At 30.8% G+C, this 24,535-nt stretch overlaps 5 protein-coding genes across 6 annotated transcripts; 3 read left to right on the top strand and 2 right to left on the bottom strand.

The window, feature by feature from the left end:
* Positions 1–125: 125 nt before the first annotated feature.
* On the top strand, positions 126–1,366 carry LOC105199291. The gene is made up of 3 exons (XM_011166304.3): positions 126–453; positions 532–655; positions 839–1,366. The coding sequence occupies exons 1-3, from the start codon at positions 364–366 to the stop codon at positions 1,111–1,113; spliced, it is 489 nt and encodes a 162-aa protein (XP_011164606.1). The 5' UTR covers positions 126–363; the 3' UTR covers positions 1,114–1,366.
* A 427-nt stretch (positions 1,367–1,793) lies between these two features.
* Positions 1,794–5,068, top strand: LOC105199287 (esterase FE4). Its single transcript, XM_011166300.3, has 8 exons — positions 1,794–2,126; positions 2,423–2,548; positions 2,628–2,787; positions 2,977–3,350; positions 3,586–3,757; positions 3,877–4,070; positions 4,192–4,336; positions 4,482–5,068. Exons 1-8 carry the CDS (start codon positions 1,932–1,934, stop codon positions 4,775–4,777), a joined length of 1,662 nt encoding a protein of 553 aa, XP_011164602.1. The 5' UTR covers positions 1,794–1,931; the 3' UTR covers positions 4,778–5,068.
* On the bottom strand, positions 4,960–11,271 carry LOC105199288 (retinol dehydrogenase 14). Of its 2 annotated transcripts, XM_026136157.2 has the most exons (6): positions 11,055–11,271; positions 10,633–10,767; positions 8,137–8,412; positions 7,355–7,594; positions 6,139–6,521; positions 4,960–5,524 (listed from the first exon to the last, which is right to left on the bottom strand). In XM_026136157.2, exons 3-6 carry the CDS (start codon positions 8,405–8,407, stop codon positions 5,420–5,422), a joined length of 999 nt encoding a protein of 332 aa, XP_025991942.1. In that variant the 5' UTR covers positions 8,408–8,412; positions 10,633–10,767; positions 11,055–11,271; the 3' UTR covers positions 4,960–5,419. The 2 variants fall into 2 exon arrangements, with proteins under 2 accessions (XP_025991942.1, XP_011164603.1); XM_011166301.3 differs by lacking the exon at positions 11,055–11,271 and having other exon boundaries at positions 10,633–10,924.
* Positions 11,272–11,303: 32 nt separating this feature from the next.
* LOC105199289 (sperm flagellar protein 1) lies at positions 11,304–13,676 on the bottom strand. The gene is made up of 4 exons (XM_011166302.3): positions 13,353–13,676; positions 12,396–12,686; positions 11,945–12,163; positions 11,304–11,868 (listed from the first exon to the last, which is right to left on the bottom strand). Exons 1-4 carry the CDS (start codon positions 13,456–13,458, stop codon positions 11,558–11,560), a joined length of 927 nt encoding a protein of 308 aa, XP_011164604.1. The 5' UTR covers positions 13,459–13,676; the 3' UTR covers positions 11,304–11,557.
* An 829-nt stretch (positions 13,677–14,505) lies between these two features.
* LOC105199290 (proteasome subunit alpha type-2) lies at positions 14,506–16,033 on the top strand. The gene is made up of 3 exons (XM_026136159.2): positions 14,506–14,651; positions 15,092–15,424; positions 15,595–16,033. The coding sequence occupies exons 1-3, from the start codon at positions 14,611–14,613 to the stop codon at positions 15,923–15,925; spliced, it is 705 nt and encodes a 234-aa protein (XP_025991944.1). The 5' UTR covers positions 14,506–14,610; the 3' UTR covers positions 15,926–16,033.
* Positions 16,034–24,535: the final 8,502 nt, after the last annotated feature.

Below are 24,535 nucleotides of genomic sequence, written 5' to 3'. Positions count from 1 at the left end.
AATCAATAGAATATCCCTAATTAATAAATTAACGAAAGATGTAAAATAAAATTTGTTTGAGTGAATATAGATTTCACAAAGTATTAAAGCTCGTTTTTCAAATGACGAAACACCGGAAGTAGAATGACGCACGACCAGGAAAAATTGAATAACGAGAAAAGAGACCATTGCTTTGGCTGTCAAAAATTCACACGTAAATCTTAAGTTTGGATCAAAATTTCTAAAGTCAGCAATTTTCAATCTACCTCTAATAATTTGAATAATGTAATTTTGATTAAAATTTAAAAGTCTCAACGTTGCACATTAAAATACCTAATTAGAAAACAGATTCTTCTTGCACAAGATAGTCCACGACAGAGCGATATGAATAGTGACACTCAGCCAGCAAATACATCTAAATATGAAAAATTAAGAAAACCTAACACGCAAATCAATAGTTCTGACAATTCCCAGGTAACATTCGTGTAGGATCTCACGTAGTAGAAATGTATTGTATAACGTTAGTAGTACAACGTTAAAATATATATTCAGGTAACCGATGCTCCTCAAATATTTAAGAATCTAAATCAGTCTACTGAACGGAAACAGAAACCGGATTCTAGTTTAACATCAACGTCCCACATCTCACCTTTATCTACAAAACATATCTTAGCAGGTGCAATCTTGCAAATAATTTTAATTTCTATCTAAAATATATACATGGAATAAATAATATTATATATTATAAATAAAATATTACATAGAAATTATCAATTTACCCATAACAATAATTTTTTTGTCACTATTTTTGTTCCATAATTTTTTCTAATTTCTATTTGTATAATTTCCAAATTTTCAGAAAAACATCATACTCGTAAATTAGTGGATAGTAAACAAGTCTCAGGACCATTTCATCAACTCGATAAAAAGGCATTCCTTCTCGATACTTACGCCCGGATCGTTGCTAGCAATAACAGACGTTGTCCTAAGCGATTACGCGAACTTGCTAAACCAAAGAGACAAGCTCGTAGCGCTCAAGATGATAACGTTGTGAATTTCAATTTAAACTACGGCCATGTAACTAAGACTTACCGTACGGAAGACAAACACAATTTAAAAGAATTAAAGAAATAGCTCAATTATCATAATAGAATGTTTTAAACAATTTCTCTGCGTGACTTGTGCAGTTTCAAACAACATAAAAAAGTTCAAGAGCCAGAAAGATATTTAAAAAAAGAGTATCCAAAAAATTCAAAAATTTTTTAGATAATTATTTTTAAATGTTCACATTTTTCTAAGATAATAAAAATATCATAAAAATTTGTAACTTATAAAAAAAATTATGAAAAAAACTAATGCAATAAAATAATTAAACTTTATATCTCTTGTATAAAAACTGTTATACGTTCTTCTTTCCTGTAAGAGGTCAACTTTTTATATATTTTGTTCGTGTTAAGAAAAATTATAATCTGCATCAATATTCGATAATGCAATCAGTTTGCGTCATCAGTAATACTTAAAAAGTGCCAAGAGGAAAAGACGATGATATTACGAACTGTGACCGTTGGTGATAAATGTTAATTTTAGCAAATTGCGGATTTATTTGCATCTCTCGTCGAATAACTCCATTAATTCTCGCTTTATCTTGGTTCAAAATCTCATGCGCGTGCATAATATTTAAATTACAAAACCACGCGTGACCTCACGTACGCTTGGCTGTTTGTGGGAAATACGCTCGTATGATAGATACGAGTTTCCCAGAAAGACAATTGCGATTCGCGAGTGAGTCTTCCTCCTAACTAGTTGGGTATATAAAATGCTTTGCATTGCCCTTGAGACGTTTTTAGTGCTCGCTGATGCGGCACTTAACGTACCTAACCGGTTTCACGTGCATAAGTTTCCTGGTCTCATTAAACTCGGCAGTCTAAACTGTTCTTCTTAGTAGAAACATCATGAAACGCTTGTTCTTTATCCTTCTAAGCACCGTTGTTGTGCTCGCCGACGATTTTGCTGGTGAACAACATGAAGTCACTGCTCCGATTGGAAGAATTCGTGGAACTATCATGATCTCCAGACTTGGCAAGAAAATCTATTCCTTTCGCGGCGTGAGATACGCCGAACCGCCGACGGGACAGCAACGTTTCCAAGTAAAACATCAGATACCGTAATTAGATAAATAATAAAAACGTTATTGTTAATTATAATAATCGACCAGATATTTGCATCCATATAAAATAACACAAATCCTAAAAAAAAAAAAAACATAACAAGCAGAAACATCTTTAATGGCGTGCAATATTATTTATATAAAAGTTATTTCATAGTCATTCCAACACAATAGCAATTTTTCACAAGAGTAAGGCGATTAAGGCTTCCTCTGAGACCTAAATTTTTTTCATTTTTCTTTTCATAGTGTGTATGTTTTAAATTCTATTTTTTCTAGGTCGCAACTCCAGCGGCGGATTGGAACAACGTTTTCGATGCAACCGAAGAAGGACCCGCTTGTACAGCATTGTTCGTAAAGAATGTAATGGAAGATTGTCTCCGTGTGAATGTCTACACAACAAAAGTGAGCTTCATAATGCAACGTACATTCATGCTGAAAAAAAAGTATGAGGTCACTAATTGAACAATTATCTTGATCGCAGTTACCGTTGGAGAACGATCCTGTGAAAAGATCCGTATTGGTATTCTTCCATCCCGGTGCTTTTTACTTATTCTCGGGTCAAAGCTCTAACTTTGGACCTGAGTACTTGCTGGACAAAGACATCGTTCTCGTCACCGTCAATTATCGTCTCGGGACTTTAGGTAAAGCCTCGTGTTTTATTATTCTTAAAACTATGTAGATAATGAAAACTATAAGCGATAAAATTCTATTCAAAGTGGAAGTTAAAGTTTAAAGGGAAATACTAAAACTTAAAATTATTATGTCGCGATTTTTTATCGCTTGTAATTCGAAGAACTTTTTTCTTTAAAATTTGTACTTATTTATATCAGGTTTTCTGAGTACCGGCGATTCGAAGGCACCAGGTAATTTGGGCTTGAAAGATCAAGTTGTGGCACTTCGATGGATCCAGAGGAACATAGCCGCCTTTGGTGGCGATCCTGATAGCGTCACTATATCTGGCTACAGTGTGGGTGGAATAAGCGTGCTGTTACATATGGTCTCACCGATGTCCAAAGGATTGTTCCATCGGGCGATTATGATGAGTGGTTCGATGACATTAGAACCATATCCGACTGAACAGCTGCACTTGGCAAAGAAACAAGCCGAATTGTTAGACTGTCCTACTGACACTACTGGCTCTATGCTGATCTGCTTGAATTCCAAACCAGTGGAGAACTACACAGATACTATAGTCAAGTTCTTTGTAAGGAACACATTACATATAGGAAATTAATAAATAATAATTAATTATAAATAATAATTAATAATAAATAATAATTAATTAATAATAATAACATTAAATCATTTTTAAATTAAAATCAGAGAAACAATATATTGCTGTAGAAAAATCAGAAACCAAGATTTATTTTATATTATTTTTACGATGAGATAAAAAGATCTTAAGAATAAAATCTTCAACGTACTATGGCATGTTCTAGGAATGGTACGGTCACCCAATGTTAATATGGTCACCTGTAGTAGAACCTGAAGTACACGGAGTAGAAAGATTCTTAACCGAGCAGCCTTTTGATCTTATTAGAAAAGGAAAGTTTCACAAGGTTCCACTGATAGCAGGAATTACTGAAAATGAGTTTGACGGTGTGATAACCTGTAAGAATCTTGTCTCTTGTATTTTCTTGTGATTTCCATTCAATTCCTAAGTTAAAAATGATGGCTAAAATCATAAAAATTAATAAATCTATAATAATATATTTTGCCGAGGTTTTCAGTTGTCAGTAAGCAACACGAACTCGGAAATGATTCGATGGTGAACGATTTGAACAATGACTGGTACAGAATCGCACCGATTAATTTCCTGTATGAACGGGATACACCTCGGTCCAGAAACATAAGTACCGAATTACGCCAATTTTACTTTGGTGACAAACCGATCGGTCCAGACAATTACGATAGTCTCGGACATGTACGTAAATTGTTATAAAAAAATATATTTAAAAAATAGCATATTTGGAATATGATTAATTTAACATAATCGTTATGTTTGAATTGCAATTGATTTATGTAGAATTGTGTTTTAAATTCAGATCACCACCGACGGCGTAATTGCATATCCCATGCATTCTTCTGTAAAGCTGATTGCAGAAAACAGTGACCAACCCGTCTACTTTTATATGTCTTCTTACCAAGGACGTTACAGTTTTGTCATGTGGAATGAAACCACACCATTTGGTATTATATATATATTTTACTTTTTCATTTAAATTGTTCGATTTAAATTATTTAAATCGTTTTATAACACTTTACTATTTGAGCTTTATCTCCAACTTATATAAATTACGTGTATCTACATTTTTTAATTATTTTATCATTCCAGGAGTGGTGCATCATGACGATTTGCAATATCTATTCTTTTTGAAAGATACTTATGTCAAATTTCCATTCTTCGAAAATGATGCCCCGGAAATTCCTATAGTGGAACTTATGACAAGCATGTGGTCGAACTTTGTTCAAACCGGACAGCCGGTGTCTCCAGCTTTGGCAAAAAACATTACATGGGAATCATATCTACCGGAAAAAGATAACTATTTAGAGATTTCCGAAGAATCAAAAATGAAGACAGGATTTTTTCCCAATAGAATGCAAATTTGGGAAAGTTTGTTTTCAAAATAGAAATCGATTTAATAATCTAGTCGATTTCTTATCGTGATCGATTTTGTAACGTATAAAACACTTTTAAAGAGTTAGAAAAAGCGCGCCCAATATTCATATTATTCAAAAAACACATTTACATTAACACTTTTCCTTCTCTCTATGTATATATAAATAATCTATATATATAATCATAGTTTTAGAGTTTTTTAAATAAAAGTTTATTTCTGCAAACCCAAACTATTGTTTGCAAATGTATGTTTTAATATAAAAAGTATTAACTAATAAAGGTTCGATGCTTCAGGCAAATTATATTGACGATTTAAAAGATAAATTATTAAAATCTCAAGTACAAAAGATCGTTACGTATAACAAAAGCTAAAACTCTAAATCGGACTGTGTATTATTCACTGAAAAATAGTGAATAGTCTTTTAGTATTTTATATACTTATAACTATATCAATCAATGACATATGCACTGTCTTTTAGTGATAATACACTGATTATCAGCAAGAGTACCTCCTTCTTACTCAAAATCATTGAAAAACGGTGAATAGTCACTGATAATAATAGTTATAAGTATAGTTATACTTTAAATCAATATAATTTTACTGATTCAGATTTAGAGAAAAATTATATAAAATTTATAAAAAACACATGCGTTTATATCTTCGGGTCTGATGGTTGCAACTTCACCAGAGGTTCGCTTAATTCCCACAATTTTTTACCTTTGGCAGGATCCTTTATAGCATTCGATAATCCATGTTCCTAAAATATATTTGAAATGTTTTAAGAAAAATTTTAAGAAAATATATTTAAAGTAGAAGAATCAATAAATTTTTTAAAGATATCTCTCTATTTAGGATAAAACTTCGATCGTAAATCGAACTGATCGAACAGCATTCATATTTCATATAAATAAAATATTATTTATGCAAAATAACTATTTTATTATCAAAAATAATTATAGAGATTTAGGGAATGACAAAACAAAATTTTGTTTTAAAGATAATTCCTAATATATTTACTATTATAAAATTAATATTTATCTTAAACACAAATTACTTGAGAAATAATTACAAAAAAATACTATTTTTTTCTAAAAAATACAATTCTCATATTAAGTATTATAAAATTAATTTAATTAACCCAATTCAGATCCCTGATTAACGACTGCTTGATCAGCTTCGTTATATTCTATTTAACTTTTAGTCAATAGCATCATAAGTTCAAAAATTTATAAGTCGAGATAATCGTAAATAGAGGAATACCTGTATAATCTTATAATATTTAATAATCAAGATATTGCAAATATTGCTAAATTTTCTGGAATATTGAAGGTATTGTAAGAAAAGATTAAAAACATTAAAAACGATTCTTACGGTACAATCCATAAAGTATTTTCCCGAAATCTCGTTAAGGTCATCAGAAACTGCGAGATGAATGGTCGTCTGCGCGCCTTGCTCGGGCGTTTTGAAGAAAGCCTTAATTATAAGGTTCAAGCCCCAGGAAAGTGGAGCAGGTACACTTCGCCAAATTCCACTGTCTATCATTCCAGGATGCAAGCAATTTGCTGTCACACCCGAACCTTCTAAACGTCGCGCCAACTCCAACGTGAAGACTATATCCGCATACTTTGATACGTAATACAAATACGCCGGCAAAGTTGATGTTGGATTGATATTATTAAGATTTAAACACGCTAGGCGATAGAGCTCTGACGCAACCACTATAATACGACTTGGTTTTGATCGTTTCAATAAATCTGTAAATAACGATCGAGATTTCTTAGAATAAAATGATTTACATAATTATAAAAAAAAAGATACTTTATCTATAACCAGATTAATAGTATTAATAATAAAGATAGATTTCTGACGCAACCACTACAATACAACTTGGTTTTGATCGTTTCAATAAATATGGAAATAACGATCAAGATTTCTTAGAATAAAATGATTTACATAATTATAAAAAAAAATACTTTATCTATAACCAGATCAATAATAGTAATGATAATGTAGATAATAGCGCCTTTTATTATTTCTGAAGATATTACATCGTAGATATTACATTATGAAAAAAAACGGGAGTTAATTTTTGTCATTAATGTCATTTTTTAGTTCACGATGTCGTTTATTACATAAATATAACATAAATATAGATACACTGAAAAAAATGATTTCATTATATCAATACACATGATTGAATGTGTTTGAGTGACCAAGCAGAATTTCTAATTATTATAAGAAGACTCAAGGTTTTATAATCAAAACGTTTGATAGATTTTACTATAATTTGATAATTCTTATAAGATTTCTGATACGTCCATTTTTGAACAAACGTATTGATTGAATCTATCAGATTTTTAAATAATACAAGAACTCCTTTTGTATAATAAATTTGCGCAGGAAGTTATTACTTCAATTGATTTAAATTACTACAACAATTTTATTACTATATTGTATTATTATAAACTTATTGACTTATTTTCAATAATTAAATATAATTAAACGGAGCAAACAAAATATTCTATTTCACTCAAATTAAATGCGTCAGTTCAATAGAAAAATTAATAAACATATTATAATTTCTTACCGATTAAAAGGTGCGTTAGTAAAAATGGTCCAAAATAATTAGTAGCCATAGTCTGTTCTAATCCGTCTTCTGTGACCTTTTTCCTGAAAGTCTCCGCAGTCCCGGCATTATGGATCAACACATCTAATCTGCTTTCCTCTTGATTTATCTGTCGTGCAAACTCTCTGATCGATTGCAATGATGACAAATCCAATTTGCGAACTACGATATTGCCATTGTTTGATTCTTTAGCAATCTCGTCTGCATATAAAATATATATACATATATCAGACACATCATTTATTACAAAACATATCAAAAAATATATTCTCCATGAAAAATATAAAGCATAGTATAAAATAAATCTATGCAAAACGACGAAATATACTATTCGGAGAATTATGCTAGTAGCCTAAATATATTGTACATAATATACATAATAGTCTTGTTCAGTGACCTCGTTTTGATTTGCAATTATAAATGACATCATTATCTCTACAAGATAACGCGAGTACTTCCTGTTCATAGACAATTTAGTTACAATACCGTAATTAAATCGTTAAAATAAGCAATTAAGTTTAGTAAGCTGTACGTAGACAATAATCCGTTATGTTCTTCTTACATAAAATTCCTACATAATTCTGCTCAATTTTATAGAAGAATAATGGGAATAAATTTTTTATTTTGCAACAATGACGATTTTTTAAAACAAAGATAACTAGAATTGTCTCATTTTTATCATAAAATATATATGCTACTATCATTCAACAATGTTACTAGAATAATCACTTAAGTTACGAAACCTTTCAACTGATTAGCAGTATCCGTATTTCTGCATGCCATAATGATCCTTGCGCCTCTCTTAGCGAGATCCCTTGTTGTCTCCTTGCCAATACCGGAAGTACATCCGGTAATTATTACCGTTTTATTATCCATTCGATTTTTGTTCTTGCAAATGCCCAAAGTGTAGACAATGTACAGACGAAGGCCCACTAAGAGCAATATCGCACCACCTAATCCAATAGCCGCAATCCAGTAAAGCAGCGTTGTGCAAGGAATGCTATTCAATATCATATTATCTAAACACAGTATAAAAATATCATATTAAAATTTAATTTTAATTATATTTATTACTTATAAATTACATTTTAGCTGCAAGCTTTAGAATCTTCGACGGTTTAAAAAAAAAGATGACGCCGAGCGATATAAGGAACACGCATGCTTATTCATAGTTCTATGAAATTGTGAATTATAATAATTATAATTTATACTTTTCATAATTATATGTTGATTATGTTATTGATACAAAGTTAAAACGCATAATTCTGAGATTTTAATATTGACTGTTGATCGTTGCCAAATTTCAACAGACAATATTAAAATTTTGATCATACAGCTAAACAAGTGTATGATCGAAACTTAAAGAAACTGGAATTGAACTATAATATTCAAATAAAATATAATAAAAAATTTTTACATTATATTTTACTAAAACTGAAAAGCAAAGAAATAATAAAAAAAGGAAAATTTAAATTTTTAAAATAACAAGAAGAATAAGCAATTGGGATAAATTAAAAATTTGTATTAACTTTAGTAATTTTCGAATAAAATATAATAAAAAATTTTTACATTATATTTTACTAAAACTGAAAAAAAAAAAAAAAAAAAAAAAAAAGAAAAATTTAAATTTTTAAAATAACAAGAATAAGCAATTGGGATAAATTAAAAATTTGTATTAACTTTAGTAATATTCGTTTCTCAAGTAATAAATGTTACTGCCGCTTCAGAGAAAGCGAAAGTTCCGAGGTGCGTCTCTTTGAATGTGAACATTTTGCTTCAAGGAGAGACATCTTCGTATTTACATATTATACTAGCTTGACCGAGACAGCTCGAAAGTATATCCGTATTCTACGCAGCGTGCAAGAAAATCATTGACTATACCGTTTTACAAATAGCAAATTTATTCTTTAGTGTGCCTGTGTTAAAAGCTAAATACATAAGATATTATCCGAGATGCTTGACCGCAAAAACGACTTTTCGTGAAATGTTGATTGTGAGTATAATTTTATTAAAAGCAAATCGATGTATCAATTTTATACTTAGTAAAAAAATAAATAATCAATTCGTTTGTGTTTATAAAATTGTTTCAAATAAAATCATACATAATACAGGTAATAAACTGGTATTTAGAACGCTTGTATAAAGATATTAATTAGCATGCTTTTTTCGTCATTTCATCTTTATTAAATTCATTAAATATAAAACAAGGATAAAAAAAGCACGTTCCAAATACAAATCTAATTTTATAAGAATAAAATTTATTTATCTTCAATATAACCCAGTTTCATAATAAGAATAATGAGAAATAGGATAACAGTACGTCAATTAGGTAAAAACGTGTCATTAGTAATAAGTCGTTGCTAATACTCATATGCTCAATTATCATACGCGTAATAACAAAACTAACAAAAAATAAGCTAATAGTTCAACACAGAATGTTTAGTATAATTTTAGCATTAGCATATCAAATTAATGTTTACCTTAATAAAAAAATCAAATTCGTAATTGAATTTTAATAATTTATTAAGAACTTGAAACAAAAAAAACTTGATTTTGCTAAACTTGGCATTGAAAACAAACTATTTAAATTCATTTATTTTTTCCCGACGTTTCTCACTTTGTTTACTATTCACAGTAAGTTTAATTCAACAACTATGGTATGGATATAGTTTCTTTTTAATCTATTATAAATTGTATTAAAATCTGTACACTAATCTCCGATGGAAGTATAATGGAAGATCTATTTTTATATCATACGTTTGTAATCTCAGACATGTTGTCCAAAATTGAAGCATAAGGAATCATTAAAACGTCTTTTAGCCATCGTCAAAAGACGACATATATTCCGATTTTGAGTGCTGTATAAATTAACACAACTTTAGTTTCAATATTTGCCTACATCTCGATACTATAGCCGGTGTTCATAGTATCAATTTTTATTTCAAGACGATCTTAAGATGCCAATACATCTCTGTCATTAATTTAACATATTTTAAGATAATACTTTAAATGGTCTTAATGATAAAAAGCTACTATACGCCTTCCTTATTTTTTTTAATTTTATAGTCAAAATATGGAGTATATTTTAATGTTTCTACAGTAATGTTCCCAAAACAGATAAAAAATGATACTTGCTTATATTTTGTAAGTTTCTATGATTCATAAAATAAATCCTACAATAGATGCGAAGATGTATCGAATGAGAAAAAATGTAATTAAATTTTAGTAATCGTACTCACATCATCCACTATAACAAAATTCTTATGAAGACCTCTCTGGTATTCATGTGCCGTTACGATCCAAGAGCCGGTATAGTACTGACATTACAGAGCCCCTTTCAGTTATAGGTGAGCGGACAATCTCGACATCCTCACCTTTCACAGTGAAAAAAGATGATGAGAAAATGGCCTTCAAATACAACATTCCTAGTAACTACGAGCAGTCCAATTTCACATCAATTTTTCTTGCACTAAATAAATTATTTTGAACGTATTCTTTGTCTTGTAATGAAAAACATTTTTCCAACACAGCTCAAATTATTATTGTATAATTTTAATCATATCCTTTACATCATGATTTTTAATATAAAGAATGAAATAATTTTAATTTATATAATACAAAGGCAAAAAAAGTATAGAATTAAAAAAACATGTACACTTACACAATTTTTTTGGATCTAAAAAAAAAAGAAAAAGATTAATAACCAGATAGCAAAACAAACTAACAATTTGCTAATAGATTGGCAATAAATCAATCAATTTTTTATTGTAAATTCATAGCTATCTTTTCGATCAGATTGCTCACAATCATCGACAAAGTCTGCTTGACATATTAGATAAGCAATTGTAGAAATCGAGCAGGATCTGCGCGCAGCACGCACAAAAAACGATAATGATAGAAAAAATTGAGCTAAGGTATAGCAAATAATTTATTGTTTATTTAAATCATCTTATAAAAACGACTATTTCGTTAGCCAAAAAATTGAATTACACGAGTAAAATTTGATTGCTAATTTCCATGCAGCCTAATTTGAATTGAAAGAAGTCGATGTGATAACGCGAAAGAAATTTTGCTGCGTGTGATATAGTAATTAATATAATAAATCTTGTTATCTTTTATTTCTGATTTTACAACCATGTTTGCAATTTAAATTGCTACGGATTTCTAATTCGTTTTGGTTTCGTGAAAATTGTGCGATCGCGAACGTAATTTAATGCGTGCGCCGTCGATCGACTGAGATTTCGCAGACTGATCCATCTCGACGGCGTTTTGCAGGATTTGTGCCGCCAGACTGGAGATCCGCAGATCCTTGAGTTTCATCGAACTCTCCAGATACGCGATCTTGTGGTTCAAAGTGCTTATCACTTCCTCCTTTTCACGCAGCTCCTGCTTCAGCTCAGTGTAAATAGTACGTTGCACACTTTCATCATTTGCATCTTCAATCCACTTCGTCGTGACATTCACGAGCGCATCGCCTTTAACACGTTAGAAAATTCATCGTTTTTAATTAATCACAAAAATTGTCTTACTTATATATCGAAAATATCTCACGCTTTCGAAAACACGGAAGTACGCGGAAGTAACTGAAGATGTTCCATATACGAAAGAAACAGATGATCCAACCGAAGAAAACGAGGGTCCCTCGTTTGAAACACGTAAACTTTGACGGCTTAATTTCACGAGTTTCGTTGCCAGTATCAAGCTGGCTTGAACTTTCTATCGATGATTTGAAATGATCGTTGTCTGGCGAGCTATCTCCAATTTTTTCTCCTATGAAGAATACTATAAATTAAAAATGAACAAGACATTTTTATTTAAAGTGTTCCCAAGAGAAACAACATATCATAATAATATTAAAATTAATAAACGGCATTAAAATAAATTGTGATCGATTGAAAAGTGACGAAATAATCATTTCGAAGTCACTATGATGTCATAATGATTTTTTGTTTTGCTTGGGTCGTTAAGCAAAAGTGATTAGTTGCGGTCTGCATATAGTTGCCTTCTACATTGCTTTCTAGTGACGAGTCCTTGAATTTTGGCCTGTGCAATTCTATACCGTCCTTCAGAACTTTTATTCTCAGCTTTGTTAACAGCTTCTCGATTGCGCCTTGTGATCCGTTTGCCAGTTGATGGATTGTATCGCTGCTCAACTTTATGTCAAGTTTCAAGAGTACTTTTCGATTTAGCATCTTCCAATTTTCCTTTTTTGCGTTTATACTATTCGCTGGAACATAATTATGAAGCTCCACGTGTCGGGGATAGTACAACTTCAGAACTTCAGCCGTGAGAACTGCCGAGAGACATAAGTAATTCAGCGTTCAATCAAACTTTGATTAACTCAACTCAGCATTACGAAGATGGGATACAACACAAATCACAGATACTATAAACATAACATTATTTTCACAACTGCTTTGCTGTTAAAATTTTAAAATGATTTTAACAATTTTATTGATATAACTTGAATTCAAAAGATTTGAATCTAATCAGACTAAAATATTCTACAAATTTTAGCTGCTTATAACTTACTTCCTTATGATTGCTTATAAATTAAATTTAAGCTCTTATATATTTTTTCTAACAAATGTAGATTAACTTTAAGTTTAGACTTTATCTTTTTTTAATTCCTAAACTAAACGAACATAAAAATAAATAGAGATTAAAGTTAATTTATGTTGATAGAAATCCTACCTCAGTAATCACGTGTGCTACAATTTCCACTTTAATAACGGCAAATTAAACAGTGATAAACTTATCAAGTAAGAGTATTTTTATATTTTGTTGATTTTCTATTGTTTATAACAAAAATTTGATTAGTTACTTAAAAAAAAGTTCTGCCTTAAGCAGTTCCGCCGATCAAATCAATTGCTGATTAAACTTATTTGGTCAAGATCTTCAAAATTTATTCGTAAAAGAAAAGAAAAGCGCTTCTGACGCGAGGATCAGAGATTTATACCGGCATCTGAAAAGTCTCTCGTCAAGTTCCTCGCGGGTTTCGAAAACGGGATACCGTCGATCCATTCGACGAGCTCCTTGTCGATCTGCGCTGTATCGCCGATCATCTTTCTTCTCTCTTATCGATCCGAGTCAATTCATATTCGGACTAGTTATTTGTCACGTTTCGGTGTATCACGCAGACGATCAATGAGAAAACTCGGGCTCATACTGTCATTCGATTTCTTTTGTGACTCGGAGCGAAATCGCTCATCGAAATGACACGGTACGGTAGACGGTACGTCATCAACAACCGAGTGTACGTGACGCGCGATTCTTTTATTTTAATTCAATCACATCTTCGAGTTAATGGTCGATAAAACAGAAAAGAAAATATCGAGAAGTATCGAATGAACTTCAATCAATTTCGAGATAATCGTCAAACTGCCGCGCATTTATTAATCATAATTAAATAAAATCAGAAAAGATGTAGTGCTTTTTGAGAAGAGGATGATTACAGTCAAGAGTATAGAAATAGAAATAAAATAAAATGCAATTAAACGACAGATTTATCCTTGTTCAAAATAAAAGCGTGAAATCAATAATTGTATTTACTAGTAAGTTTAATTAAATTATATACTTCTTTATTAGTAAAAGTATTGAAAGATATAAGATAAATGATAGTTTTTTATTAAAATGTATGCATTTACTATTCTAATTTAGCAAAAGTGTATACAGACATTGTTTTAACATTTCAAAGAGTAGCAAATTTTTATAATAAAAAAAATATTTGTAAATATGTAAAGCAATTTAAAATGTCATCTTATTTTTTTTTATTCCACGCAATAATTTAAATAACTTTATTTTATTAAATAACAATATTTATTTTTTAAATGCTTTTTATTTAATATATGTAAATTTATTTTATTTTAATTATTTTAATTTATGTTATATAACCAAAGAACATGTGATTGTTTCAATTTAAAGGCCTTTACTTTTTCTAAAATCTTAAATAATTATATACATTTATAAGTAAATATACATATAATTATTGATTTGTGTTGTAAAGAAATTCATTTATGAGTTAAGCTTTTTTATTCTTTTAAAATTTGCGAATGAAATATTTTCATATTCTCCAATTTATTGCAGGGATATCCTAGGGACATTTCAACCATTTCAGAAGTGATTCTCGAGCACTGTCGAATCATTTCTAGCAAGCTTCGTGGTATTTGTAGTGTGTCGTTGGTGTGTCGTGTTCGTATTGTTGCAAAGTAATTGTCATGGCTTCAGAACGATACAGTTTTTCGTTAACAACCTTTAGGTAAATATATTTATGATAACGTAATAATTTCATAAGAAACAGTGCGTTTTAAGCCGATATTTGGTGTTTGTAGTAAAAAGCGGATGTCTTAGAAAGAGATTGAATAGTAATCTAACCTCTAAACCGGGCTTACAGTGTATTCTCTAATTATCGTGAATGAAAATTCTTGTTTTAATTAACGGTATCTTGTTAGTATCGATGGCTTGTTGACAAATATACGAATAATCATTTTATTCGAATATATTTTACTTGAAATAGCCAAACATAACGTATGACAGGATGACTTGTCAAATTTTATAGAGTATATATGTATGTCAAATCTAAAAATACAAGAACATATAATAATTATTTATAATAATTTATATATTATTTAATGTAATAATTTATATGTTGATTACTGTATTTTATGTAATTTATATGTTGATGACTGTATTTTATAGCCCGTCAGGCAAGTTAGTGCAAATAGAATATGCCTTGGCTGCGGTAGCCGCCGGTGCGCCAAGCGTGGGCATCAAGGCGTTAAACGGCGTAGTCCTTGCTACGGAAAATAAACACAAGTCCATCCTCTACGATGAGCATAGTGTCAGCAAGGTTGAAATGATCACGAAGCACATTGGCATGGTCTACAGCGGTATGGGTCCTGATTACAGACTGTTAGTGAAGCAAGCACGGAAAATGGCACAACAGTATCTCCTAGTGTATCGAGAACCTATCCCGACTGCGCAACTCGTGCAACGTGTGGCAATGGTCATGCAAGAGTACACACAATCTGGGTAAGCCATTAGTCTTCAATCACTGCTTATTTTTACTTTCACTCAAATGTTATATTAAACATATATTTTCCAATGATGAAAAGTTACCTGACTAAATGTAGACACATAATTCCTAATTGTAGAAATAATTAAATAAGCGATACTAAGTTATTGTCATTGCTAATTTGCAGAGGTGTTAGACCTTTTGGAGTGTCTCTTTTGATTTGTGGTTGGGACAATGACAGGCCCTATTTGTTCCAATGCGATCCGTCTGGCACATACTTTGCATGGAAGGCAACCGCAATGGGTAAAAATTTCATTAATGGCAAAACGTTCCTTGAAAAGAGGTACAGTGAAGATCTGGAATTAGACGACGCCGTTCACACTGCTATTCTGACCCTGAAAGAAGGCTTCGAGGGACAGATGACTGCGGACAATATCGAAGTCGGCATTTGTGACGCAAATGGATTCAGAAAATTGGATCCATCCAACGTCAAGGATTATCTCGCGAATATTCCTTAAGCTTATGAAAATTTTCTTTTTTTTTAAATATGTTCTCAAACTAAAACGTCGTAATCGTTAATAAATTTGAATTAAATTCTTGCAATAAATATCCTGTCAAAAGTAAAATAATCGTATTTTTCTTTGTAACAATCAACTTTGTAAACTAACAGTTGCCGCATATTTTATGTATCTTTTAATTTAATTCTCTATATAGCCTAAGAATTATTTGTAAAAACTAATAATTCTTTTTAATTTTACGTAAAAAATATTTTAAGTAAAAAATAAATAAGTTTGGGATTGTATTTCTTTATCACATATCTCAGCATGTGATAAAGAAATTGTATTAAATTATATTTTTCGATATTGGAAATATTAAATATTTGTCTCAATTACATAGATTTATTTAAACACGTATATAAATTATATGATTTCAATATTATATCTGGTATTTACTAAATTATTAAAAATTTAATTTTTGTGTTAAATAGTTATTGCAATTGGTTCACTGTTTTAATCATTATTAAAACACTTTTTTTACTAAATTAATATCACAATAAAATGAGAGCATTTACTTAAACATAATGAGTGTTTATTTTTGATTGGATTGAGCAATGATACTTAACAGAAACTTTCTAAATTGGATTAATCCAGATCAATAATTGCTCTGGCAAGAATTGGATTAGTTTTTTTGAATGCATTTCCAATCCGACTACTAGAGACAGCGATTATTGATCTGGATTAAAGTAAGGAAATTTAAAAAGTTTTAATTGTATACACTGAACTCAATACATACTGGAAAGAGTCGTGGCCGGAAAAAAGAGGTCAGAGAGAGAGGGAGAGAGAGAGAGGGGTGGGGGAGAGTTACGTTATGTTAGTTGTCTCTTTCTGTCGTAGGCCTTTTTTTAGCGGTACAAGCATCATCAAAAGTATGCTGACTGATGAGTTCAGAGAACGATTCAGAAGCACTTTAGGAGGTTTGACTAACTTTTAGATATGATTGTACCATCAAAATTGGGTTTCAAGAGCTTAAGAAGAAAAGAGACAGCCAACATAATGGTAACCTCTCTCTCTGACCGGCCTTTTACACACGATTTCTATAGGACGGCTCTTTCCAGTATGTATTGAGTTTAGTGATTGTATAACATAATTAATACAACCTGTAAAATTCTCAACTGGCTATAAAAACATGTAGATTTATTAAGTTATAAGGCATATAAGAAGTGTAAGCCACTTACAATAAATGTGGTTAGATAGAGCATAAGGAGTGGACAAAAAGTTTTTGCACAGAATTTTTTTCTATCAATGTGGCAACACTGTAGGCTTCTGGTTTAATATTTAGGGAGAAGCCTCATGAACCATCAGTGCAAGTTTGGTTATGTTCGAGTGCTTATACACAAGGTATGGACAAAAAGTTTGTGCACTGAATTCTACGGATGTAGCTAACAGTTGCCGCATATTTTATATATCTTTTAATTTAATTCTCTATATAGCCTAAGAATTATTTGTAAAAACTAATATTTTTTTAAATTTTATGTAAAAAATATTTTAAGTAAAAAAGCTATAAGCTTCTATGCTGGTTTGACGTCTAAGAAAAAGCATCAGAGCAAATTTGGTTACAATCAAGTGTGTATTTTTCAGTATTTGTGAATGCAGTTTTTTGCGTGGCCAAAATGGAACGAGATACCTTAATTGAGCAAAGAATCAACATCAAATTTCTCGTAAAACTTGGTAAAGACAGGTACGAAATAATTGAAATGTTAGAAACTGTTTATGGAAAGTCTGCTATGAATCGGAGAACTATATATAAATGGGTGGAGCGGTTTAAAGGAGGACGGGAAAGCGTCGAGGACGATACGCGAGAGGGTCGCCCTTCAACGTCATGTGTTGAAGACAATATTCAACGTGTTCACGATTTGGTAATGTTAGAACGTCGTGCTACTACTAGAATCATTGCTAATGAACTGGGAATTAGTAAAGGTAGTGTTCAAACAATTTTAAATAAAAATTTAAACATGCGGAAACTATGTGCAAAAATCGTTCCGAGAATTTTGACTCAGGAGCAAAAACAACGACGTGTTACTTGTTGTCAAAAGTGGACAGAGAATGAAGAAGATTTGAATTTCTTGCCAAGAGTGATAACTGGAGATGAGTCATGGGTTTACGAATATGATCCGAAAACAAATGAACAAAGTGAAGAGTGGGATCAGGTTAACGAACCTCGCAGCAAAAAAGCACGCAAGAGTCATTCAAAAATCAAAATCACGCTCATTGTTTTTTTTGATATTCATGGAGTGGTCCATCACGAATTTGTTCCACAAGGTTTTACAGTTAATGCCGCATTTTATGTTGAAGTTTTGAAACGTTTATGTGAACGTGTGCAATGTGCACGATCTGAATTGTGGGCGAAAAAGAACTGGGTCCTGCATCATGACAATGCGTCCTCACACTCGGCGCTTGTGCGTGAGTTTTTTGCCAAAAACAACATAACTACCATGGATCATCCTCCCTATTCGCCCGATTTAGTCCCCTACGACTTTTTCTTATTCCCTCAAATTCAAAGGGTTATGCGAGGTGAACATTTTGGGAATATAGACAGCATTAAACATAAAACGACGAGGCTCCTCAAGGGCTTAACTTCAAAAGACATGCAAAACTGTTTTCTACAATGGAAGAATCGTTGGGTCAGATGCATTAAATTGGGGGGCAAGTACATTGAGGACCATGTGCCTACTTCAGAATATGTATATACGAATTTAGAGTATCATTCACGAGACCATCATCTAGAAGGAATCCAGTCTGAACACAAGTAAGTATGTACACATTCAAGAATTTATTATTAAAATACAGGATATAAAATAAAATAAAACAATAACTAAAGGAAAGAGAAAACAGATTTTTATGAGAACGTTTATATAATAGTTCTTTAAAATTTTGGTCAGAAATGTAACTTTACAATCAAATTATAATAATGTTAAAATATATCTATAACGCTGAAGCTAGCAGATGGACATACATTTATATACCACTACAGAACAGTCGTACAAAATGAAATTTTAGGTTTGCCAAAGAAAAACCTGCTAAAAACAATATATATGATGTTTTGAGAATTATAGGCTACATTCGGAAATAAATTTCCGGAAATATGTTTATATCATTGTTTCTAAGAGGGCCCTTTTTTAAATCTTTGCCCACATCTTTGGGATAACATTAGAGAATTACCAGTAAAATTTTAAGAAAAGGGCCCTCTCAGAAGATGAGTTATATACAAATTTATTTCTAAGATATACGACAAAAAATCGTTCAATTTGATAATAATTTATTTATCTCTCGACTTCTAAGAGAGCCCTTTTTTAAGCCCTTTGTCATCTTGAAGGTATGTGCAAAGTTTAAAAAAAAAGGATCCTTTTGGAAGTCGAGATATAAATAAATTATTGTCAAATTGAGCAACTTTTTGTCGTCTATCTTGGAAATGAATTTGTATAACTCGGCTTCTAATGCGGGATCTACAATGCAGTCGTTAAGATGTTACGACTCTGCGACTGACCAATCACAGAAGAAAAAATGATATATTTTCTTCTTTGATTGGTCCGTCGCAACGTCGTAACATCGTAACGACTATATTGTAGACAACGCATAAGAGGATCCTTTTCTTAAAATTTTATTGTATGGTAACTCTCTAATGTTATCCGGAACGTGTGGGCAAAGTTTAAAAAAAGGCCTTCTTAGAAGCAGAGATATAAACATATTTCCGGGAATTTATTTTGGAATGTAGCCTGTAATTCTCAGAACATCATATATATTGTTTTTAGCATGTTTTTTTTGGTAAACTTAAAATATCGTGAACGACTTTGTACGACTGTTCTGTAGTGATATATAATGTATGTTATGAAATTATCTGCTTAAAACAATTTTTGAATACAGCAGTTGCTGTGAGTTAAAACCTAGTTGAGAACCGCTGCGTCGAGCGTGTCGCGCGGTGGTCGTCTGCTAAGTCCGTGTGCTAACTTCAGCGTCATTAATATATCTTAATAATGTTCTAGTTATTTTATAATTTATACGTGTTTATTTACATAGAGTATCGATCTTCATTTCTCCCATAATAAATTTTATCTTATGTTTTCTACATCTTTTCTTAATCATATATGTTGTATTACTACTTTTTTACCCTTTTTCTAACATATACCTTTATGTTATTTTATACTTTATCTGTGATATAAATTATTTGTACTTATTTTGCTGTTTTGCCATAGCCTCATTTCTTCTATCAATACATCTAAAATATGAGAAGGATAAGCCTTAAATTAAGAATAACAAATTTAATCTAATGATGTATATTAAGATATGTTAAAATGTTAATTACTTTGTTTCCCTTTATTAAAAACTAATATAAATGTTGCAGATGTTCAAATTCAGACAATAATATGGAATTAGATAGATCTGTAGAAGAATCGAGACGTCCAGAAATCATTACGTCTCAGTGTATAATAAAAAAAGAAATAGACATCGCTGACGAGTAATTATCCGTTTTGTTTATGTTACTAATGAAAAGGCTTTAAGAATTAAACGTATTACAAGTGTAGTTAATTTTTATTTAGTACACATTCAGTATACTCAACAAAATAGTACTGCAAATACAGCCACAATTTTTTGACTGCAAAAAAATCAACTAATGTAGATAAATGATTAGTAAATATTGTAATATTGCATACGTTTGGTACTTAACCAATTTAAAATAACAGACACAGAATTTATATCTGAATTATTTTTTGAAATTTAGAAAAAAATTTGTCTGTAGCGCTTATTCATGAAGCCAATCATACTTATTTTAAAATTTGACTATATAATTGGCAACAAGACCTAAATTTTTTGTAAAGTATTGTTAAATCCCTAGTAGCACAAAATATTGGTCCAATATTGGGAAATAATGTAAACCTGATATTCTATATTGGGTATAAATTGATTTTCAATATTGGTCCAATATTAAAAAATCATGTAAACCTAATATTATCTATTGGGTGTGAATTGATTTTCAATATTGGTCCAATATTGAAAAAAAAATATAAATACGTTATTATATATTGGTTGTGCATTGGGTTTTTAATATTGGTCCAATATTAGAAGGTTGACACTTTATCTTTAACCAATATTAGAGTTGCAATATTAGTCGATTTTTTTTTTAGGACCCAAGCGGTCACCCATCCAAGTCGCGACTCCGATGAACGTTGCTTGACTTGTGTGATCGCTGTGAACTGATTCCTCGTGATGACCTGTAAACACTTTGTGCTGATACGTGTATAAAATTGGTAGATGAGGTTAATATACGTTATCGAAAAAATGAAATATGTATAATTAAAGCACATTATTTATATAAACAAATATAAAATTATAGTTTTTTTACTAATTTCACAAATGCGGAATAGTATCTGGAATAACTTTTCTGTTATTTGTTTGAGTAAGAATGCAATTAGAAAATATATGTTAATATAATACAATAATTAAATTAAATATAAAAAATTTTTATTAAAAAAAATTTTTTTTAACAATTAAAAAATATTGTTTGCTCATTGGGATGTAGATCGAGGTTTCTTCATTTATAGATTTATTTCGTCTATTAATAATATTTACAATACAATTATTGACTCGTAACATTGGCTGTACATTAATATTTATTTTATAGCCAATATTCGCTTTAGATTGGAAAATCTTGATCAATAATGCATTTCCAATATAAGTGCAATATCGTACAACTATTGATTCGTAACATTGGCAGCACATTACTGTTTCTTTAAAAAACAATATTCGCCTTAGATTGGTAAATCTTGGCCAATATACTTCCAATGTAAGTGCAATATTGTATATTAATTGGCGAGCAATATTACAAGTACATGTGCAATTAATTCTATGACCAATATTGGCTCTTCATTGGGAAATATTGATAGCCAATGTACTCCCAACATAACCAATGTTTCGCCAATGTTAACCAATGTAAAGCCAATGTACTGTGCTACTGGGGATGCTGTTATAAATTTTATATGTAACAATTTTTTTTAGGAGATACAAAAAATAGCGAGAAATCTAGCTACCTCAGCAAAATATTTTTTGGGTGTGTGTGCGTTAACTTTATAAAAGCACTAAAAAATGATCAGTAATTATATAAGTAGTTTTCACACATTCTATACACATTCTGTTGTCCAAAAAGATAGCCATATGTCACAATATCCATATGACAATATATATATGTGTGTGTGTGTAGGTGTGTGTGTGCGTGCGTGCGTGCGTGCGTGCGTGCGTGCGTGCGTGCGTGCGTGCGTGCGTGCGTGCGTGCGTGCGTGCGTGCGTGCGTGCGTGCGTGCGTGCGTGCGTGCGTGCGTGCGTGCGTGTGTGTGTAGATATCAGATGAAATATGTTGTGTGACTATACCTTTAACATATTTAAAAAAATATCTGTAAGATTGTATATTTTAAAAGTTATATGTAAATGTTATAATTTATTACAACAATTCAAGTATTTCACAGAAAAATGCACAAGACATGAATGACTCGTGCATATTAATTTGTACATAAAATGTTATTCATTAAGTACTCCATTAATTTTTTACACACGGAAGTATTGATCAAACGTCGCGAAATATTTAAATTATTTTGAGTTCTTTGGTAATCTAGTTATCTGTGTGTCTTATATAGTATTATATAAAAGTTTATTTTGATGAAAATAATTTTATCTTTTCTATTTTTTAATCATATATTTTAATGTAGGCCTGTATCATGCAATTCATGGGATTACGTTAAGGAACCATATGTAAAACATAGTGATGCATTACATGATTTATTTGTACAATCTTCTAAACCATTGAAAAAAGAAATCGACACTTTTGAGTAAGTATTCGTTTTGTTTATTATAATATATTGTATAATATATTGTTATCATATACCAGTAAAGTATTGACTTTCCTATACAAGAATAATTTTACAACTGTAATATTTTTTTAAATTTAAAATAATCTTCTCTGTTTCTTAATATTATATTTCAATGCAGGTTTGTGCCAAACACTTCATGGAATTATGTTAAGAAACCCTCTATAAAACATCAAACTAATACATCACATTATTTGCTTATCCAGTCTTCTAAACCACTGAAAGAAGAAATCGACACTTATGAGTAATTATTCATTTTGTTTATATATATATATATATATATATATATATATATATATATATATACATATATACCCAGTTAACAAAATGTTAATAGGGGAAACCAGGGTTGGAGTCACATTTTTTTTTGCATTTTTAGTGCCCGTGTTCTTAGTTTAGCAATAACATTTATATATTCATGGAAAGTGTATTTATTTTAATTTAAAAAGAAATAAAGACTGTAACATTATCGATTGAGAAAATATTATAATTTTTGTGAAAAGAAAGAAGTATGACTTCTAACCCCGTGTCAGGGATAGTTGTCACAGTATCTGGGGTAGGTAGTCACATAGTTAATTAAGAGGAGAATATAAAAATAAACACTTCTTTAAATCATATGAATGTTTTTATTAAACATAAAATGTCATACGTAACTCATTGTACCAAAGAATAAAACAAAAAATTTCTTATTTATAATAAAATAAAAATAAAGTAACTAAAATTCGCTTTAAACGAATAACTCCTATTCAACGAACTTAAAATTCTGGTAACGAAATTTTTATGACTAGCTCTGAAACAAACAAACGATTATGTAGTAAAATTCCAAAAAATCAACAAGAAAAAGCAACACGCGTGCATGGTGTTGGTTGCCACATCCCACCAAACACAACGTTACATGTAACGTAAATGTTAGTTGTAATTTCCCACTCAACAATGTAACTGTTATATAACTAATGTGGAAATTACAACTAACATTTACGTTACATGTAACGTGGTGTTTGCTGGGATGTGACAACCAGCCCCTGTCAATCTAAAACAATCTGCCCCAAAACACGTTTTAGAATATAACCTCCCAAAATAAATTGAAATAAATGTTTATTTGAAAAACCATATAACAATATCATGAAACACATATTTAGCATCAAGAATACACGAAAAGGTATATTATTATGCAAAATTTAAGTATACTTGACTCGAAACAGATGTACAAAAAATTACTTTTACTGTGTGAAAAAAACAAACGCACGTGTCTCCGTTACGGCATTCCAGAGCGGTCTGAAGCGTAGTAGAGAGGGAGATGTTGCTATCGCGATCCTTCGACGTCAGTCAATAAACGCATTCGATTGTTTAGTTTTCTGTTATGGCCGTTGTGACAACCTATCCGTGAGACAACCATACCTAGGGTTGCCAGATGTCCGGAATTTCCCGGATTGTCCCGGAATTTGTCAACTGGTCCCGTGTCCAGTAATTAAAGTTTTTTGTCCCGGAAATGATATTTTTAATATGATCACATGTAGAAATGATAGTAAGATGATTTATTTTTCAAAGTTGATATGAATAGCACAAATAAAAAGTACAAATTATACTTTATGATAATAAATAAAAAAAACTTCATATAACCTTCATATAATCAGTTTTTACTTTGTGTTCGTGCGTTTGACAAGGAAACATCTGACAATCTCTGTGGCACTCTATTTATTACATCTATTGTGTT

The sequence above is a fragment of the Solenopsis invicta genome, chromosome 16, assembly GCF_016802725.1.
Source record: "Solenopsis invicta isolate M01_SB chromosome 16, UNIL_Sinv_3.0, whole genome shotgun sequence".
In the NCBI taxonomy this organism is placed as follows: Eukaryota; Metazoa; Arthropoda; class Insecta; order Hymenoptera; family Formicidae; genus Solenopsis; species Solenopsis invicta.
Note: the sequence above shows the minus strand (reverse complement) of the source record. Positions and strands in the feature narration are given on the sequence as shown.

Coding starts and splice junctions, on each gene's coding strand:
- LOC105199287 (XM_011166300.3), top strand. CDS start 1,932: ATGAAACGCTTGTTCTTTATCCTTCTAAGCACCGTTGTTGTGCTCGCC. Junction 2,127..2,422: donor CGGGACAGCAACGTTTCCAA/GTAAAACATCAG, acceptor TATTTTTTCTAG/GTCGCAACTCCAGCGGCGGA. Junction 2,549..2,627: donor TGAATGTCTACACAACAAAA/GTGAGCTTCATA, acceptor TCTTGATCGCAG/TTACCGTTGGAGAACGATCC.
- LOC105199289 (XM_011166302.3), bottom strand. CDS start 13,458: ATGATCGGCGATACAGCGCAGATCGACAAGGAGCTCGTCGAATGGATC. Junction 12,687..13,352: donor GAGAGACTTTTCAGATGCCG/GTATAAATCTCT, acceptor GTCTCTCGGCAG/TTCTCACGGCTGAAGTTCTG. Junction 12,164..12,395: donor ACTAGAAAGCAATGTAGAAG/GCAACTATATGC, acceptor TATTCTTCATAG/GAGAAAAAATTGGAGATAGC.
- LOC105199291 (XM_011166304.3), top strand. CDS start 364: ATGAATAGTGACACTCAGCCAGCAAATACATCTAAATATGAAAAATTA. Junction 454..531: donor ATAGTTCTGACAATTCCCAG/GTAACATTCGTG, acceptor ATATATATTCAG/GTAACCGATGCTCCTCAAAT. Junction 656..838: donor TACAAAACATATCTTAGCAG/GTGCAATCTTGC, acceptor CCAAATTTTCAG/AAAAACATCATACTCGTAAA.
- LOC105199290 (XM_026136159.2), top strand. CDS start 14,611: ATGGCTTCAGAACGATACAGTTTTTCGTTAACAACCTTTAG. Junction 14,652..15,091: donor TTTTCGTTAACAACCTTTAG/GTAAATATATTT, acceptor TGTATTTTATAG/CCCGTCAGGCAAGTTAGTGC. Junction 15,425..15,594: donor CAAGAGTACACACAATCTGG/GTAAGCCATTAG, acceptor GCTAATTTGCAG/AGGTGTTAGACCTTTTGGAG.
- LOC105199288 (XM_026136157.2), bottom strand. CDS start 8,407: ATGATATTGAATAGCATTCCTTGCACAACGCTGCTTTACTGGATTGCG. Junction 7,595..8,136: donor TACTGCTAATCAGTTGAAAG/GTTTCGTAACTT, acceptor TTTTATATGCAG/ACGAGATTGCTAAAGAATCA. Junction 6,522..7,354: donor ACTAACGCACCTTTTAATCG/GTAAGAAATTAT, acceptor CGTTATTTACAG/ATTTATTGAAACGATCAAAA.